We start from the raw sequence: 17,765 nt of genomic DNA on the forward strand, positions 1-17,765 counted from the left end.
CCAACAGAAATCTAAGCCAAGCGCAGGCAGTTTCCCTGCAGGGAAAGAAGCCTCTCTCACTCTCTCTCTCTTTGCTCTGCTCTGGGCTCTTGTTAAGATTTACAGTGTTTGGCTGCTCTTGCCCACCTATATTTTAGCACCACACACACTCAGCTCACCCGTCCTCTGCCATGTCTCTGCAGGCAGCACCAACATTCTCCCACACCCAGATCTATGCCTCTGGATGGATTTATATGCTGCAAGCTAAGAATATACATTTTCAAAGACAACTAAAACATGGAAATTTGATGTTTTGTTGTGTGTAGTTGCCCCGGTTTCCAAATTTTACATTGTTTTATGTGATGCTGTGGTTTAAAGATTTCCCCTATACTGTAAATGAATATAAATCAATAGTCAAGCTGAGGCAAGAAGCAGTGTGTTTAAACCAGTTCCTTGTTTTGCAGTGGAAACCCACCTGCATTTCTGTTTCTTCCTGAATATGTTTAAAGACGGATAATTTGATCAATTAGCATTGGTTTGTGCACATGCACCTGCATGCTAACACAGCTAGCTGATTTCAGTCAGATATTTAAGTCAAAAAAATGCTAATAATAATGACAATTACCTAAGAATATTTAACACATCCAGTGCCGTGTTTGCCTTACTAGGCCAAAGGTTGCATTAGAGAGGCTTTAACAATGCATAAGCTGCACACCCTGCACCAACAGGGAAGCTTATAACATGTAAAAGTCATGTGTTAATAAGCAGGATAAACATAAAAATAAACCTCGACTGAAATATGCAAAGCTCAGTGAGAAAGACCTGCGTGAAATGTTTTGTAATGTGTAGCTGTGATTTCTGTGTGGCAGGTCTACCTATTTGCCTGCATGTGGGTTTAAGTGCAGGATGTGACAGAGGTTAATTTAGATGTCACATCATGCACATCGCTCACTTACTATATGGGCTCCTTATTAAAGCCCACGCATCAGTTGCACACGTGTGAAGAGCAGGAAAAGGTGGCAGCATCCATGTGCCTGTGTGCTGTGGGGGTGGGGAGTTCCTGTCCACACAGAGCTTCACACCATTATGGTAGGACTCAAACATCTATTCTCACGCACACAAATGCTGAGCAGAAATTGATTAGTAGTACCAGATTTGATTACTCAGGCTGTCTGTGATTAAACTATCTATCATGGGCTATAAGTGAAGCCATGGCTTTGTATCTGGGCACACGCTACAAAACAAAGCCTTGGCACCATGATCATAATCTAATCAAATGTAATCCTCAAGTGCCTCTTCTGAGCCACTATGGCATTTTCCTAAAGAGTTCTTCAAATATATTGAGGTACACTGTAAAAAACATTCAAAGTTGTACATCATTTTCCTGTTTATTTTACAGATTTTCTCTGGATTTCCAACATACATGGGAATGTTAATAAAATTACAAGAATATACTGTGAAATCACCTGCCAAAATTAAAATAGCAGAAAAAATCTGTAGCTGTGAATTACCATAAAGTTCTTGTGTTTTAAAGAAGATTTTTCTTTTTTCACATAAAGGGACTGTTAAAATAGTTACAATTTCAAACTAAATTTATAAATAGTTACCATTTTTGTTTTCACAGTTTGAACTAGCAGACTTCCCAGCATGCATTGTGTGAGAGTTAAAACTCTTCAGTTACTCTTTTTTTTCTAGTTTGACAAAAACCTTCATGGTGGAAACTTACTGTGTGTCTGTAATACATATTACAGTAAACCTAGGTCAATATTTTTCATAATAATAAACAATTATGCAAACCATGATCAAGGTGCTGAAGTCAGTGTTGATTCTTGTACATTTAGCATCTAACAAAGCAGCTGGAAACAGTTCTTATAATAATAAACATTTTTTATTAAGGAAAACTTCCTGGGCTTTAAAGGTTAATATCTTTTTTAATCGTGAAAACACTTTAAATACACAAGATTTCATTTAAAATTAAAGAGAAAAAAACTGTATTTAAAATTCTGGAAAACTACTGTATTTTAAGTAGTTTTAAATATTTTTAGATATTTTTTGTAAATTTAATAAGGTAATTTTTTGGTGTGTCTCAGCTGCCAGAATATTCCAGCATTTTAACCTTTTTTTTTTTACAGTGTACAGTCAGAGTAAACAAAAAGTAAACATGTTTAAAACATGCCTACCATCTTATGATGTCCATATTTCTTGGCTTTCCGTATATTGGTGAGGAACCGGCAGCCCATCTTTTTAGCGTACCACACGGACATGAACATTCTGCTTCAAGTGCCAAAATCTAAATGGTTGCTGATGCTAGAGAGCAAACCCTGGTCACTGCCCAAAGTGACATACACACCCACTGAGACCGTGGCTGGGAGAGTGACAGCACACTGCCTTCAGAAATATCACAAAAGCATCATTTAAAGGTGAATCATTAGGTCTAGGGCGTGCCATATCAGTTAGACAGACACCACAGCGTGTCCAGGTTGTCTCGGTTAAAAGATGTCTATTTTAACTTGGCGCAAGTCCTTTGAGTTTAATTTCCACTCAGTTTAATTTAAAAGAGTGTGGTTGCACATTTATATTATTTAAAATCCGGAATCACAGAACAAGCGCAGCCCAATTAGTGTCTTCCTCTTGCTGAGTTGGTGCTGGAGACTTCATCTGAGGAAGCTCAGTGCCATCGTCCAGACTGAGGCTCGAGCTATAAAAATGTCTCTTTGCCGGTGAGGCTCGTTAGTATAAGAAACACGGTTGTGTTGTCTTCAGAAATCACCCATCCAGAGTAAAAATGAGCACTGACAAACAAATCCTTTCATTCTTCATCATCTGTGGCAGTGGACTGCGGTACGGCGCCTCCCTGCTAGTGGTCTGTGCTCACTGAGAAAGCAGTTCATATTTTCTGCTGCTGCTCCACTGTACCCCTCCCATCCTCAAAGAGGAGCACACACAAAAGTTTGATGGGAATTACTTAGCTGTCTCGCTGTATAATGTTGATGGTGGTGATGCAAGAGGGGAAAGCATTATACTCTGGCTGAATTTAGAAGGACAAGCAGCTCAAACTGGCCTGACTCATCCTGGGGAGTGCTTGAACCGAAGCGAAGAGGGGAATGGAGGCCTTCAGTCAGTCAGAACAGTGAAACCTACTGTAAACACCTCGAGGGTGAAAAATGCAGCTTTTTTTCTTCTTACTTTTCTAAGTTTGTCATAAATATCTTTCAGAAACATTTAAGTCATACACGTCAAACATTTTGTGTAAGCAGCAGAAATCTTTGCAGATATTCTACTGTACATCACGCAAATGACTATAATTTTGCTTTGACTTAAACAGCTTTTCCTTCAGCTCTACACCTGTGCCATATTGTATACTGTTGATGATATACAGGTGTAATTCTTCCCCATGATAAGAATTTGTTGCAATATTGATATGTGTGAAAACATGTTTGCATAGGCAGGATAATGTGGCGTCAAACATGTGCCTACAAATAGAGCATGGCAGAAGGTGGAAGCATCTGAGGAGGACCTAATACCAAAAAAGGAGCTTCTTCTGTTGTTTGGAAGTGGTTCAACAACAGGAGATCAGATTTTACTCAAACATTTTGTAATTTGCAAGTTATGACTAAAGCCCGTACAAAAGAATCACTTTATTTGGCCAAGTATGTCACACACAAGGAATTTGTCTTTGGTATCAAACTGAGGCAGCCATCTGCAGCCATCAGGGGCAACTTGGGGGTTCAGTGTCTTGCCCAAGGACATGACAACATGTGGACTGCAGGCACTGTGATTCGAACCTCCAATATTTTGTTTGGGAGATGACTGCTCTACCCACTGAACTACAGTCGCCCCACAGGTGGAAACATCAAATTTGTTCCATAATCTCAAGAAAAAACACCAACCAGAATACAAGGAAAGCCAGAAGTTGCATGAGGAGAACACAGCAGCAAGTATGCCATTTCCTTTAATTCATAAGGTACTGTCAGCACGTTTGTCAGTGGTAAAAGAAGTAAAAGCTAGAACAAGCTGACGGAGGCAGGGGGGCATGTTGCTTAGCCGTTTGTTTGCACAGCTGTCAGGACTGAATGCTGATGTGACTTGTGGCCAAAATGATACTGTTGAATGGCACTATTCTTATATCAGTTATATTGCTGTTGCAAAAATACAATTAAATATAGTGACATACTCTTATTCTACATCATTCTGCCCTACTCAGCTCATCAAAAATCAACAATTCTGAAGATGAATTAATCAAAGAGCTTCATAAGAACCCTCACTGCAGCCCAGCTCAGCTCCTATAGCCTTACATTGGTAGACAGTGAGGGTGAAGGAAGGGGTGGGATACTTGAAAACCAAATGTATAAAATTTGTAATCAATAGTTAAATGTTGGATGTGGCCTTTTAAAGCCACACAGCTTCACTCTTAAATCCACAGATTTGCTCACAGCTCACTCAAGCTCTCTTCTGCTAAAAGGCAGATGAACAGAGAGGCATGTAATATATGTGTACATACACAATGAACACACTTATGCAAAGACAGCTGAAGGACAAGCAGTCAGCTGATGTTCTCACCTATCTAATTTTCTCACCCTTCCACCCTTGTAAGGCCCTCGCCATCCGTCTTACTCAGGCATTCAGCATAAACAGTTCTTTCCTTCTCTCTCACCATGCATATTTTTCTCTTCTTCCTCTCCACCCTCTTCTTCCCAAAGGACCTGTGCTGCTGCTGCACAGTAATTACACTGATGCTGCAGGGACATATTTAAACATTTATTAAAGAAAAGTAAGGAGGACAAGGAAAATGAAGAGAGAAACCAGATACTGGTCAAACAAGAGTGCAGAGCAGAAATAACAGAGAACTTTTGGGGAAACACTACAGAAAACTGAATCTTTACATTAAAGGTGATTTTCTTTTGTGTGTCACTGTGACAAACACATCTTCAAAGTGGTGACTGTTTTGTGTGAAGAGGATTTATGTGAAATGTATTATGCATAGGAACAGTGTTGTGCTTTGAGTGGAGAGAAAATGATATGCATCCTTTTTCATTAGAAGAGCGGCATGTAACATAAACTGGGCAGTGGGGGTCTTCAGTAAGCACTTTGTGCCTGCTGGTTCTCGCTCCCAGCTCCTCGACTGAAGGATAAGTGGCAAATAAACACACCTTAGGTGATGTTAAAAAATCATTTCTGAGGCAGATCTCTGTCAGTGAAAAGCAGTTCCACTGCCTCTAGGGTTGTTAGCTTGTGAGGGAACTTCACTTACTTACAGTATGTGCCCCCATAGTAAGAGGAGGACATGGCACAGCAGACATATAGACAGAGGCAAGAGGATTCAGTACCATGAGAAGAGATTAATATTAATAAATTGTGTCTTATGTTTTGGAAAAATTAGATGTCAATTGAAGCTAAAGCATCTATTGGCTAAATCATGAATACAACCCAAAGACCTTCTCTTATGTTGCCAAACCACTGCAATGCTTCCAGAGACAGTCCTACCCATAGATCAGTGGGGTCTGGAGTGGTACTGGCAAACCTCACACCATTAAAGCAATAAAGAGACAAATGACACCACCTACATATCACTGACAAACACATGGACACTACACCAGCTGCAAAGTAACCCACATAGGCGTTATTGCAATGTATCTTGGCATACTAGGAAATTGAATCCATGCAAATGCAAAGTAAGGAACTTCTGTTTACTGTGTCCTGGGGAATGGATATGAACACATTTTTCTTACTTACAAACAGGTGACAAATTAAAGGCAAAACCTGAATAGGTGAGTGATCTTTTCCACGACATCAGTGCCCCCACCCATAGGGCACAAGAGGTCACTGAATGGTTGGATGAAAATGAATTATGTGGTAGTCCAGCGCCTTACTAAGACACTTTACGAGGTTTTTTCTTTTAATTTGTCACATGTTTATATGGCTCTATGGTGAAGAGTGCAGAATGTCCCATATATTAAACAGTTTAATTACAAGCAGGCACTATTATTCAGGCTGTTTTCAAGGTCAGGGCAAGCAGACAAAGACAAGACAAGCTGTAGTCAAGCTAATGTATACAAGAGCAACCACAGAGATTGAAAGCCACATTAACAGCCCAGTTCCTGCAATGACCCTGTCTTTTCTCTTTTAAAAATAATGAAAATATTATTCTAACTAGGTCTTGTATTCAGATATTCCACTCATACCTAAAAGGTATTTCTAAATAATCAGCTGCTTGATGTGGAGAGACTAACTAATGGCACCGTGGCAGTTTGTCCCATGGAGTATAAATTCCACTCTATATATTGTCTGTATTTCTAGACAGATAAAATCATGTGAGCAGTTTATGGTGCATAAGGCTAATGCAATGTGTCTGATCATAAAAATGTTTTATGGAAAAAGCAGCATAGCCTCCTTTTCAAGGTTCTGAAAGTCACAGCACAGTCTAACACTGACACCTACAGGTTTCAGTCTGTCCTACAAACAGACTACCCTCCTACAAACCCTCAGCCTATATGGCACCATCATCATACCACTGAGACTTAAACAAAAATGCATCTTAGGATTAGTTTCATTTTGGATACATTTCCACTGATTTCCACATTTAAGGTTCAGCCTGAAAGACTGTTTCTGGAGCAATATTCTAGCACCACTTGCACTTCTTCACACTGAAACAGAACCCACAATGTGTAATTCTTTGATATGTTCACCGCATAGCAGCTTGTAATAGAATTTGTAATGTAATAGACTTATTCTTTTCATTAGAACATAGGAAAAGACATATGAATATCTCACACGCAGATATAAAATGGCATTGAACAGGCAGCTGTCTATCTGTGATCAGACAGCCAAACGTTGAGCATAGGCAAATTCAACAAAGATGAGAAAATGAGCATACAAAGCACAGAAATGATGATGACTGATGATGATACTGGTAACTTTCAGGGTGACGGCGCAACAGGATCGCTGTGCTCTTACCAGGGTAGAAACTGCGGAGGTGTACATTGGAGTGTGTCCTGTGGACATCAACACAGGCTGCAAAACAACAGAAGGGAGAGGGTAATTGTCCAGGGCATGCAGATGGGCACAGGGGAAGAACAGTGGGAGCTGCTTTGGATTGTGTTTTTCCTTTATTCATTAGAACGGACAAGTACACCTAGGGACACATTCACATCTGGATTCACCCACAGGCCCACTAGAAGCACCAAAACTAATACAAAGACCAAGACTGTCTAATATGAATATTAATACTGAAAATATCTTATTTATACATATGATATCTTTTAAATGTTGCACATTGTAATTATACTATTATGCCTAATATATAATGTAACTGCTGCAAACAAAACACTGAGAACTTGCATAGTGTACCATATAGGAAGCATATAGTACAGTGTGCATATAGAAGGGGACACTTTTCTAGGACATTATACAAATGTGTCATCAGCCTGTATCGACTGTTACATAGTAGCATGTGTTTCCCACACTGGCCATTGACAGCTATTGACGAACAAGTGAAAAACACCTCATTCAGAATCGGTTAAGCATTAAATAACAGTGGCACAGCTAAAGTTGTCATTCTAAACAGTACATTCTGTGCCTATGAATTTTACAAAGAGCAGCAGTGCAGCATTTTCACTTGTCAGGACACACTTTTCTTCTCACTGGGAAGGTTTTATATTGCAGCAAAGCACGTCATTAAAGTATGAATGCTGGGACAGCTGTATTTGCTGATCCAAGTAAGACTACCTGGGAGGTGCGGTCATGCTGAACCTGATATTTACAGATAGGATCTATGCACCTTTCTTTCCTAATACAGCCACGGCCCTCTATTAATGGCTCCTGTGTAGACATTTCAATACCTTGCTCAGTGGCATGTCATCAGTAGTTGTAACAGTTGCAATGTAGTGGAGCATTACTCATATATTTTGTCACGCTAGCCTGACCAGGACTTCACTAGTGGGTGAAACGACTCAACCAAGCATCCTCCTCCTTCACCTTTCTGCTGCCAGCGCCCAGTCAAAAGCAGGAAGAAGGGTGCGGGAGGGGGGACGGAGAGGAAGGGGAAGCATTCAACTCATAAGGTATCAAATAAAAACATTAGAAAATGTGGCAGACGCAGGGCAGGGTACTGAAGTTACTTACCATATCACACAGTCACGAGCAGGGTCACAAAACCAAAAATGTCAAGACTGGACCATCATGACATTATGAGGAAGGAAACCAGCCACTGCCATCATCATCGTTGTCATCATCATCAAACAGTAAAAAACCTTTATTATCTTCATCACAATTACCATTATCCTCAGCTTTAATAATTTGTTACTCTTAAGTAATTATAAATCATCAGGCATGAAACAGTAATACTCATGACATATCAGCAGAATACAATATGATCATGATCGCCGACATGAGGCTGAGAGGGAACAAAATGGCTGCAGCAGTCTTTGTCCTCAGTTACCCAACCTGGGATTGAGTTGTTATTATTTATATATTCATTAATAACTGTTTCAAGGATGTAGAGTACAGACATGAAATGATGCCAGCAATTCACTGTGGATTAAATGAGCCCAGACCTCTATACTTTCTATTGCACTGAGCTCTCCCTGAAGAGACACACAAGACTTCATAAATAATGGCAGTATTCCAGAAATAGAAATAGGGACAAGTCTGGTTCCTAAAACATTGGGAACAACATCAGCATGTTCTTAAGATGGAATGAGGCTGCAGTGAAAGTAATACTAATGTTACTGTTGCTATCATTTTATTTTCAGTTTCTCGCCATTTCACATATTGCTAATTGCTATGTGGAAGATAGTTTTGTACTGTAGGTCATTCTTTAACTGTTGAATCAGTGAACATGCTGAGACCCAAATTTTCGTTTTTGCAAATGGTACTCTCTTATATAATTGTTAGGAAACTTTGAGAGGGACAGGACACCCTTGTCTGAGGCAGGGCCACTTTATGAATTAGGGTTATAAAACTAGTGTATTTTTAAACTGAGGTATTACAGTACATATGTCTGGAGGGACAATATAAAAGCTATGATTTTGCAGCCTAGTTTTAAAGCACACAATCCTCCAGACAGAAGTGCTTTGGTGGTGTAGGTGGAGGGAAACCAACCAAAGTAGAATCTTAAGGGTCTTAAGATGACTTCACCATCTAAGATATTAAACTTTACTTTGGATGTACATGTGCACAGTGTGAGGAAACCTACATCATATACAGGACAGTGCATATTACATTATGTATGAATCATTCTCAGGCTGCACAGTGCAGTAAATAACAATACCAATTCTTCATCTTTATGATTTTAGTCATAAATGTGGTGATTTGCAATTCTTTTCTATGACTTCCTTCAAGACTTGAAAATGTAGGTCCAAAGAAAAATGCCTGAATAATATGAAACTGATTAAGAGTAGAGAGTCATGTTGTGCAAACACCACTGAGTGATGATGCACTCCAAAAGTGGCTGCCATGTAGTGATATTTCGGCTCCTTCCTTTATCACAGATGATTTGCATAAAAGCAGCCATCTAGCACAATTCACTTTGTCACTGATTTTAGACATGCTTAAGACAACACAGTCAGGAAAATGATTTGACTGGGCAAAGATGTGACATTAACATCATGTGGGGGAAGTTCATCCTGGGCATACTGAGAAATATTCTTGATGCCTAATGAAGGTCCTTGACTGAAGTGTTTACCTCCTACTAACTTCGATGCAGCTTGCCCACGTTTTTATAGCCAGCACAGCAGGTTGGTGTGATTGTCAGTTCCTGTTTAGATTAGATAACCAGTTTAAAATATTTCTCAGGTATGAGAAGCCCAAATAACAGGCTCAGTTTGGGCATCTCAGATATGATATGATTATATAATGCAAGGAACAGTGCACAGAGAGTGCAAACCTCTGCCAAGGCAGCTTAATTTCCCCATAATGCAGTTACTCCTGCAATATTTCCATGATAGTTTGACCCTTGTATGATGATTCCTGAACCATGAAAACCATTCGGAATCACACTGATGTCATTATTAGTTTGAAAGTTAATAAAGAAAAATGATAGATATGATTGATTACTAAATGCCACAAAGAGCTAAATAAATGTCCCAAGCAGGATGAAATCTCAATGTGTATTTACAGTCCCTTATAGACATACACAACTCACACCACTTGGTTGCATGTAAGTGCACTTTAGATTCCAACATGCCTCCTGCTACACTTATTAGTGCCACTTGTCTTCAGTCCAAGTGCTCTGCAGTGCAGCTGCACACGTTTGCCACAAGGGCGAACATTGTATAGTCAACAGCCTTTCCAATACTCACAATGGTGATGAATCATTTAAAAATCCTGGATGAATTGTTTCATGGTCATTTCACAGTGTACAGTCAAACAGAGTCACAAGTCTTTGTGGAATCTAATGGATTGCTCCATGAGCAATGTACATTTTTTTTTAGTGAAGATGCAAATCTTTTGTAACAGGTCCTTGATTGATTAAATGGTCTTGGTAAATGGTCTTATACTTGTATAGCCCCTTTCTATGCTTTTACAGCACACTCAAAGCGCTTTCACACTATTTGGCCATTCACCCATCGCACTCCCAAGCACTCACGCATTCACACACCGGTGACATCACCGGGAGCAACTGGGGGTTCAGTGTCTTGCTCAAGGACACTTCGACATGTTGACTGTACAAGCCGGGAATCAAACCGCTAATCCTCCAGTTAGGAAACGACCCGCTCTACCTCCTGAGCCACAGCTGCCCCCATACATTACATTCATTTGTTGCAGTTTGGATTAATACACATTGTTGTGCTAGTATTTATGGCAGCAGGATAGTTGGACTGACAGTGACTCAAAATTAACTATAGTTCCCATGGTTATAATAACAAAGGGCCATGTCAGCTGGCACATTATGGTTCGCTGCTATGTTTTTAATAGTCTTTGAACAAGAATGGCGTTCAAGCTAAGTTAGTCATTGGCTACTTAGGCAATACTGATATGATATATTCATAATCTTTTCATGGGACTTATCAGCATGAAACACATACCAACTGCCTTATATTTTAATGAAATTCATCTGAAGAATTGTTACAGATGCTAACCTTCTTGCTTACAATGTAATTATTTGGCATAAAATAATATTTCCTGTATGTGGACTCCAACAGTATAATGACATAGTAACCAGTGAAAATTTGATATCACAAGCCTCTGGGAAATGCCTGAGTGAGTCAGGTCATGGATCTGAAACACTGGAGGGCACACATCACAATTTAAAAATGTGCTTTAAATATATATATAAATGACCTCATAATGGAAGATTTTAGGGGAATGAGTAAGTATAATTAATCACCATAATAACTGCTGCACCCATCACCTCTGAATAATTACTGACTACCTGGTATGTGCTAATTGACAAACTCCTCTGGGACAAAGGGAATTAAGCAGACCAGACCAGACTATATTCTGACTCATTCCTGGATTTCCTGTGTTGCTGTAATTGTGTAATGCTGATTTGATGCTCATTTAACATTGACCCTCCAATGCCATTAGGTTTTCAATTTGACAGTGTTCCTGAAAAGAGCACCTTCTCAGCACCTGTAAGGACACATCTCCACTGCCAACACAGGTCATCAGGAGCTGGCTCTGCATGTTTTAAATAGCAGTGGTAAAGCACAATAACTCAGTCTCTCCTCTCTGCTTATTAAAAGAGAACATTTTAATGGACATATCTGCTCCTCAGGGACTTCAGTGTGGGAAACAAAAAAACACTTCCCACCTCAAAGCAAAAAAAAAAAAGGAGCTCTTGACTCTTACCAGCGACTGAGGTTTTTAAACGGGCACATGTATGGTTGTATAAGGTGGATCATGATTAAGTGAGCATTATAGTTTACACCTGCTTGCATTTGTAGCTGCAGTATGTACTGTAAATGTTAATGAACTCCAAGCAAAGTAACTGTGCTCATGTTCATGTTATGTCCGTGGCCCAGACCAACCCCAGCACCTCATCTGCGCCTCATCTCCCACACAGGTGGGAAGGCATTCTAGGCAGCGAGGCACACCTGCTCTTAATTACCAGACTAGTACTTAAGGGGAGCGTTGGTGTGCCCTCATTGCCAGATGATCTCTTGTATTCCTGCCGGTAACCTGTCTTTACTCTCATCACTAGGATTCCCTATGTATGAACTGTTTTCTATATTGTTGGACTTGATTTCAGGTAGTAATGAACTGAATGCCCTTGAAGGGTTGCTTTGTGTTTGAACTGTTTTTGCTGTGGACTAGTGTTTAAGAACACAGTACCGTCTGCTTGGTGGTTGCAGCCATTTTGTATTAGCACCATTTGGTGCCTGGATTATGAACCGTTTCTTTAGGTGACACTCCTCAGGACGAGGAGACCAACTCTTGCTGGGACTGGTTGCCTGGCTCTGGATCCCAACTGTCAGCCGTCCTCACACCATCCTGCTACCTGCTCTACCATCCGCTGTGAGCCTGATTCTCACTATCTACTGCACGCTGGACCAGTGATCTCCTGTGCCAACTCCTACACCACCTCTAGACTGTGTTTCATGCCTATGGCATTCACCTGACTTGAGCCAGTAAATTCTGCTACTCAGGCCCTCAGTATACTATCAGTATTGCCATAATCTTAGCGTCACTGTTACTCATTCTCATCCTCTGCTTTTCTTTAGCCAGCTGCGCCTCTCCTACAACCTCGGGTTGAAGCTCTAGCAGTCCAGTCAACCCAGTACTCCCCGCTGCCCTGAGATCAGCTGACGAGACCGGTTCTGACCACTCATCATTTCTGTAGTCATTAAAATACATTTACCTGGTTAAGCCTGAGTCTGAGTTCTGCCTTTTTACTGAGTCCGACTAATATATGTATATATGGTTCTCCATAACAGTTCAGCTGTACCTTTTGACACTGACCATTATATCTTCTGTTGTCTGCATCAATGTCTGATTATTTCTCATGAAGATCTCTCAAATTCTGTTTTGCATTTGTAACACATCTGTTGTAAATTTAGAACATACACAAGCAGTTCAGAGTCTGTGCTGGAAGCTGCTGTAGCTGTATGTTGCTTTAGTGTCCACAAAATTCTTTCCACTTCAGAGTGTAACTACCTTTCTTTCAGTTAAGGAAAAAGGTTCAGAATTACTGGATAACCAGAGGAATCACAGACAAAGGTATACTTTAAGTTCTCATTTGGTTCTGTAGCTGCAATTACTGTACATGTGCCAATCAGTAATATCGATGACTTCCTTTCACTGTGTACATTGGAATTGTTCCTGCTGTTACACACTGAAATCTATTAGGATAAGCTGATCTTTGACCTTTTGTCTCCCATGATTAGTGTCACAATTCATTTAAATATAAGGTTGGAAATGCCATGATTGTCTCACTGAACATACAGTACCATGGTAAAGATATTAATGTGACCTACCGGTTGAGTGATAATGTGTCTCGTACTCCCAAAAGAAAAGACAGTGTGTGTGTTTTGTAGCGCTGCAACAGGCCCACCCCGACAAACAGCTGAGTGAATTGTGGTGCAGTAAATGTGTTAAGTATTGATCAACAATATACATAAGTGAGTTTGTCCTACCTTGACAGGAGAGATATGTGTGTGAGGTGTGTAGCCATGTATGGCCTCCATGGCAGCAAGGTTCTTGTCGCTCATATGAAGCATCTCGGCACTTTTCCCTGGAGCCAGATGTGCTGGGCTGTGCTCCAAGGGGGGCGTCTCCTCATCCTGGTACCTGTACTTCTGCAGACACACACAGCGATACAGAAAAGGCTGTTAGTCTACCTGCTCATGTATTTGTGTAATTAATAATAAAAAAAACAAAACAAAGGATACTTGTTGTGTTAACGGTTAATACTTTTTAAATCAAAACAATCTACTGTCAGCCTCATTCATGTAGCCGTGCACTGATGCTTCAACCCCTTTAAATATTATGGTATAAATAACATTCCCTTCATTAAGTACACAGGGCTGCAAGTCCATCTCAGATGAATCTTCAGCCAAATATAGACAATCTATATGAATGTCTTGTGCGACGCCTACAAGTGCAAAGTGAAGACATGATGGAAACTGAGGACTCAAAATGTTGACATTGCACACTGGGCAAAGTGATCATCCCCCACAACCACATGGAGCAACTAGAGCCATGACTCATAGTGGATCTATAGCAGCAGATCATGCAGCTTCTTCCTAGTAACTGTACTCCCCTACTGATATCCCACACATGGGCAGCGTGCCAGCAGCCCACTCTTTTATCCACACATGGTAGGTTTCATTCTATGTGTGATGACACAAAATGTGCACACAGCATTTTCCATCACAAACGCATCAGAAGGTGGGCAGCATCACAATGGAGTCCTGCCACGCTGTCCTGTGGATTAGTGCTTGTGGTTTTGATACAAGTCTGTAGCCCCTCCAGGCAGATGTGAAGTAGTCCATTCAGAAAATAGAGAAATTCGGAGGGATCATCTGATTTATGGGTGACGGCCCAATGGCCAGTCCTGCTACTCTTTCTCCTTTTTTCCTTTTAGGAGGCAGACGGAAAGGGAGGTGCATCATTGAGCCCCGTCTCAGACAGGCTGCCTAGCAACCAGAGCAGAGCAGAGATTGCAGTGCCACAGTTGGGGCTGCCAGCATCAGTCCTGGATCACATTACACTGAGACAGCAAGAAAGAGAAGGAGTGAAATGGAGATTAAGATAGAGAAGAAAGTCAGGGGGATGGGTAAAAATAAAAAAGCATCACTGAAGACAAGCAGGAAATAACAGTATGGGGGGTGGACAAGACAGACAATGAATAGTTGTTGATAGTACCATAATAACAAGTTGAAAATCAGGAAGCAATTTTCTGTATTAAGCACTGCCACACACAAACACAGATTACATATTATATGTTACCAGCGACCTTCTCAATTCTTTCTGTGTCATAAGACTTTTACTAGATAGCAGAATACACTAAGGGATCTTGGCATGATTATTAAATGACATGAATCACAGCTTAAAGCAGCCCTGAGCTCACTGATCTCCTCTGCCTCCCCCTTTCCTGCATGAACATTCACACTGCCATGTCACCTTCTGTCCCACTGGAGGGGGATGTGACAATGAACTGTGGCATTCTTCCTTCTGGATATGTTAGCATCTAAAGCTAATATGTTTGTTTTGGTAAGATTTGCAACTTTGTATAGTCATAAATTTTACCTTTGTACTGAATTGATATAATTTGGGAGTAATTCAAGCTTTGTGCAGCTTTGTGTCTCATTAGCAGTAACCGGAGTGTGGATTGACAGATTTAGTCGTTAGTCAGCTAACACCAGCTTCGAACTGCTGGTGGCTGCATTTTTTTAGGTTGTCTCAATCAGGCATTCATAGTTTACATCGTTGCTAAGAAACAGGATGTGATGGGAAAGGCAAAGACCAGTTAGGAGAAGCATATGGTGTCATTTTAAGCCCATTTAGACTTGGTTTTAAAATGCACTAACATAACTGTAAACAACCACCAAGATGGCTTGTGATTCGATCACTGAAACCACTTGCTGAGATGGTCTTTTGTAGTGTAAACACTAATGCATCCTCATCCGACAGGGCCATTGGAGAAAAATACATCATCAATGCAGGATGTGGTGGTTGTTTGGTGAGAGCGCGCCAATGGTCAAAACAAGGGGAAAAAAAGCAGAGAAACATCTGATACAAATCTATCAATGTACTGTGAAAGCTTTCTTAATACATCCATGTACAAATCAGACGCTTGTCTTCTTCCTCTTAGTTTAGGGAGACTACTGGTAACAGTAATAATTGTACCCATGACTTTTCAATTTTTAAGTGAAAGTATCACAGGAGCAGTGAAATCTGAGCACAAGCGGTTAGCTGGGCACCTTGGAGACACATGTATATTGACAGGTGTAAACAGCGAGGTGCCTCAGCTGTCCACTTGTGTTCAGATCACTGAGGCATAGAAATTCAGCAAAGTAGCTTTCTTTTTGTTGTTGTTTGTTATTTGTATGATTTTAAGTTGTCTGAATAAACACCAAAAGTATTAGATTATTTCAGTCAAAGGCCTTCAAAGCATTAATGTCTCAAGATTATTTCATTTACAGTATAGTTAAAGATGTACTGAGTGTTTTATACTGGTTAATGTATGAACTCAGGCAGAGATCCTAACAGATTTGTTAATACAATCTGTGCTAGCTGGTGAAGTATTTGTAAACAGAAGGGCAATAAAAACGAGAAAATTATTTTATGTTGTGATAGGCTACATACATATATGCACTCTTGTGTCCACTATTATATTAACACAGTGCTGGATTCAGGCTACATGGAAAACTTGATAATACAATATAAATTGTCTGTTTTCATAAAAATAATTGGAAATCATGTCAATAAAATTTGTTTCTCTCAGGTTCTTTCTCACAAGCAGGGGGTTTTAAAACAGCTTGCAGCAATTAAAACCTGCTACTAACTGTACAATCGACCCACTAAATTACCTCTGCAGGAAAATACTGTACCTCTGGGTTTCCCAGGCCTTATTATGTGTGTATATCATGGAAGGCAACTAGTGCTTCTTTTGGGATTACTGCATTGTAACAATCAATATTTGATTTGATTTGATTTGATTTTTTCTTTCAAGCATGTAAAGACAGTTGATATGACAACACACATGATTGTACACATAAACCAATATCAATTTGCTTATACCTAGTACATGCTTGAATGGAGTAGGAAGAAGTCAGACTTATCCAGTCCTACCCCATGACATCATCTTACCATCATTGGTTTGCAAGCAGTATCTCTACATAGATAACTCGCTTCTACACCACACAAGTAATATACTAAAAAAATTATAACAGTGTTAAGATTCTTACATAATTACATTCTTAAATAATTATCTTCTACACCACACAAGTAATATACTAAAGAATTTTTACATAGTGTTAACATTCATACACCACACCCACAATGTTCCATCTAATTAATCATTAAGCCTGTTCTTGCATATATCTTGATTGACACATACCTTTATATTTACGTTTAAACTCGTCAATTCTATTACTATTTTTTATGTCCACACTTAAATTATTCCATAGTTTTACCCCACTTATGGAAATACAAAATCTTTTTTTGGTTGTACGTATAACATGAACTTTTAAATTTAACTGACCCCTTAAATTGTATCCCCCTTCCCTTTCATTAAATAGTTTTTGAATTCCACCAGGTAATAAATTGTTCCTGGCTTTATACATAAACACAGCAGTCTGATATCCCACTAAATCAAACAATTTTAACAATTTAGACTGTATGAAAGCTCCATTGGTGTGATCCCTATACCCCATCTTATGCACCTAACTCTTGCTCTCTTATTTACCACCGCGTTATGGCCTCGTTGTGCACTTCATGTCTCACTTAAATGGCCAGCACACATAACTAAACTAAGGCTATGTAAAAGCCAGAACAATGACTGTTATGTTTATCTTGCTGAGGAGCCAAATTTCGCTGTCCCAGTTTAAAAAGTGTGAGGCGTGTTCTTTTATACTGAAAAGAGAAGACTAATAACAGGATATATATTTCACAGTGTGAAATTTATTATCCTCCGTGTCCAGAGATCCGGTCGTCGAGGCCCCTGCCTTCGACTGCTGCCCAATCCACTATGCACCGGCCCCTTATGGATCCCCCTGCAGGTGGTGGGCCCACGGGAAGACGTCCCCACATCACTTGTTCGGGCTACGCCCAGCCGAGCCCCGTGAAGGGAGGCCCAGCCACCGGGCACTCGCATTCGAGCCCCAACCCCGGTTCGCCTCCAG

General features: G+C 40.2%; 1 protein-coding gene and 1 long non-coding RNA gene across 5 annotated transcripts in view; one reads left to right on the top strand and one right to left on the bottom strand.

Annotated features, from left to right (window-relative positions):
* Positions 1-17,765, bottom strand: part of dlg4a (discs, large homolog 4a (Drosophila)) — a 64,654-nt gene that overhangs the window by 16,263 nt on the left and 30,626 nt on the right. For all 3 annotated transcript variants that reach the window (XM_020598788.1, XM_020598787.1, XM_020598786.1), the window contains exons 2-3: positions 13,554-13,715; positions 6,934-6,990 (exon numbers count right to left, since the gene is read on the bottom strand). In XM_020598788.1, the coding sequence (XP_020454444.1) occupies positions 6,934-6,990; positions 13,554-13,715 (219 nt within the window). The remainder of the gene's footprint in view (positions 1-6,933; positions 6,991-13,553; positions 13,716-17,765) is intronic.
* LOC109959429 (uncharacterized) lies at positions 10,661-13,547 on the top strand. Of its 2 annotated transcripts, none has more exons than XR_002274839.1 (3): positions 10,661-12,169; positions 12,324-12,548; positions 12,642-13,547. It is a non-coding gene; the product is annotated as an uncharacterized LOC109959429 (long non-coding RNA). The 2 variants fall into 2 exon arrangements; XR_002274838.1 differs by having other exon boundaries at positions 10,666-12,131.

Source organism: Monopterus albus, unplaced genomic scaffold, assembly GCF_001952655.1.
Source record: "Monopterus albus unplaced genomic scaffold, M_albus_1.0 scaffold39.1, whole genome shotgun sequence".
Lineage (NCBI taxonomy): Eukaryota > Metazoa > Chordata > Actinopteri > Synbranchiformes > Synbranchidae > Monopterus > Monopterus albus.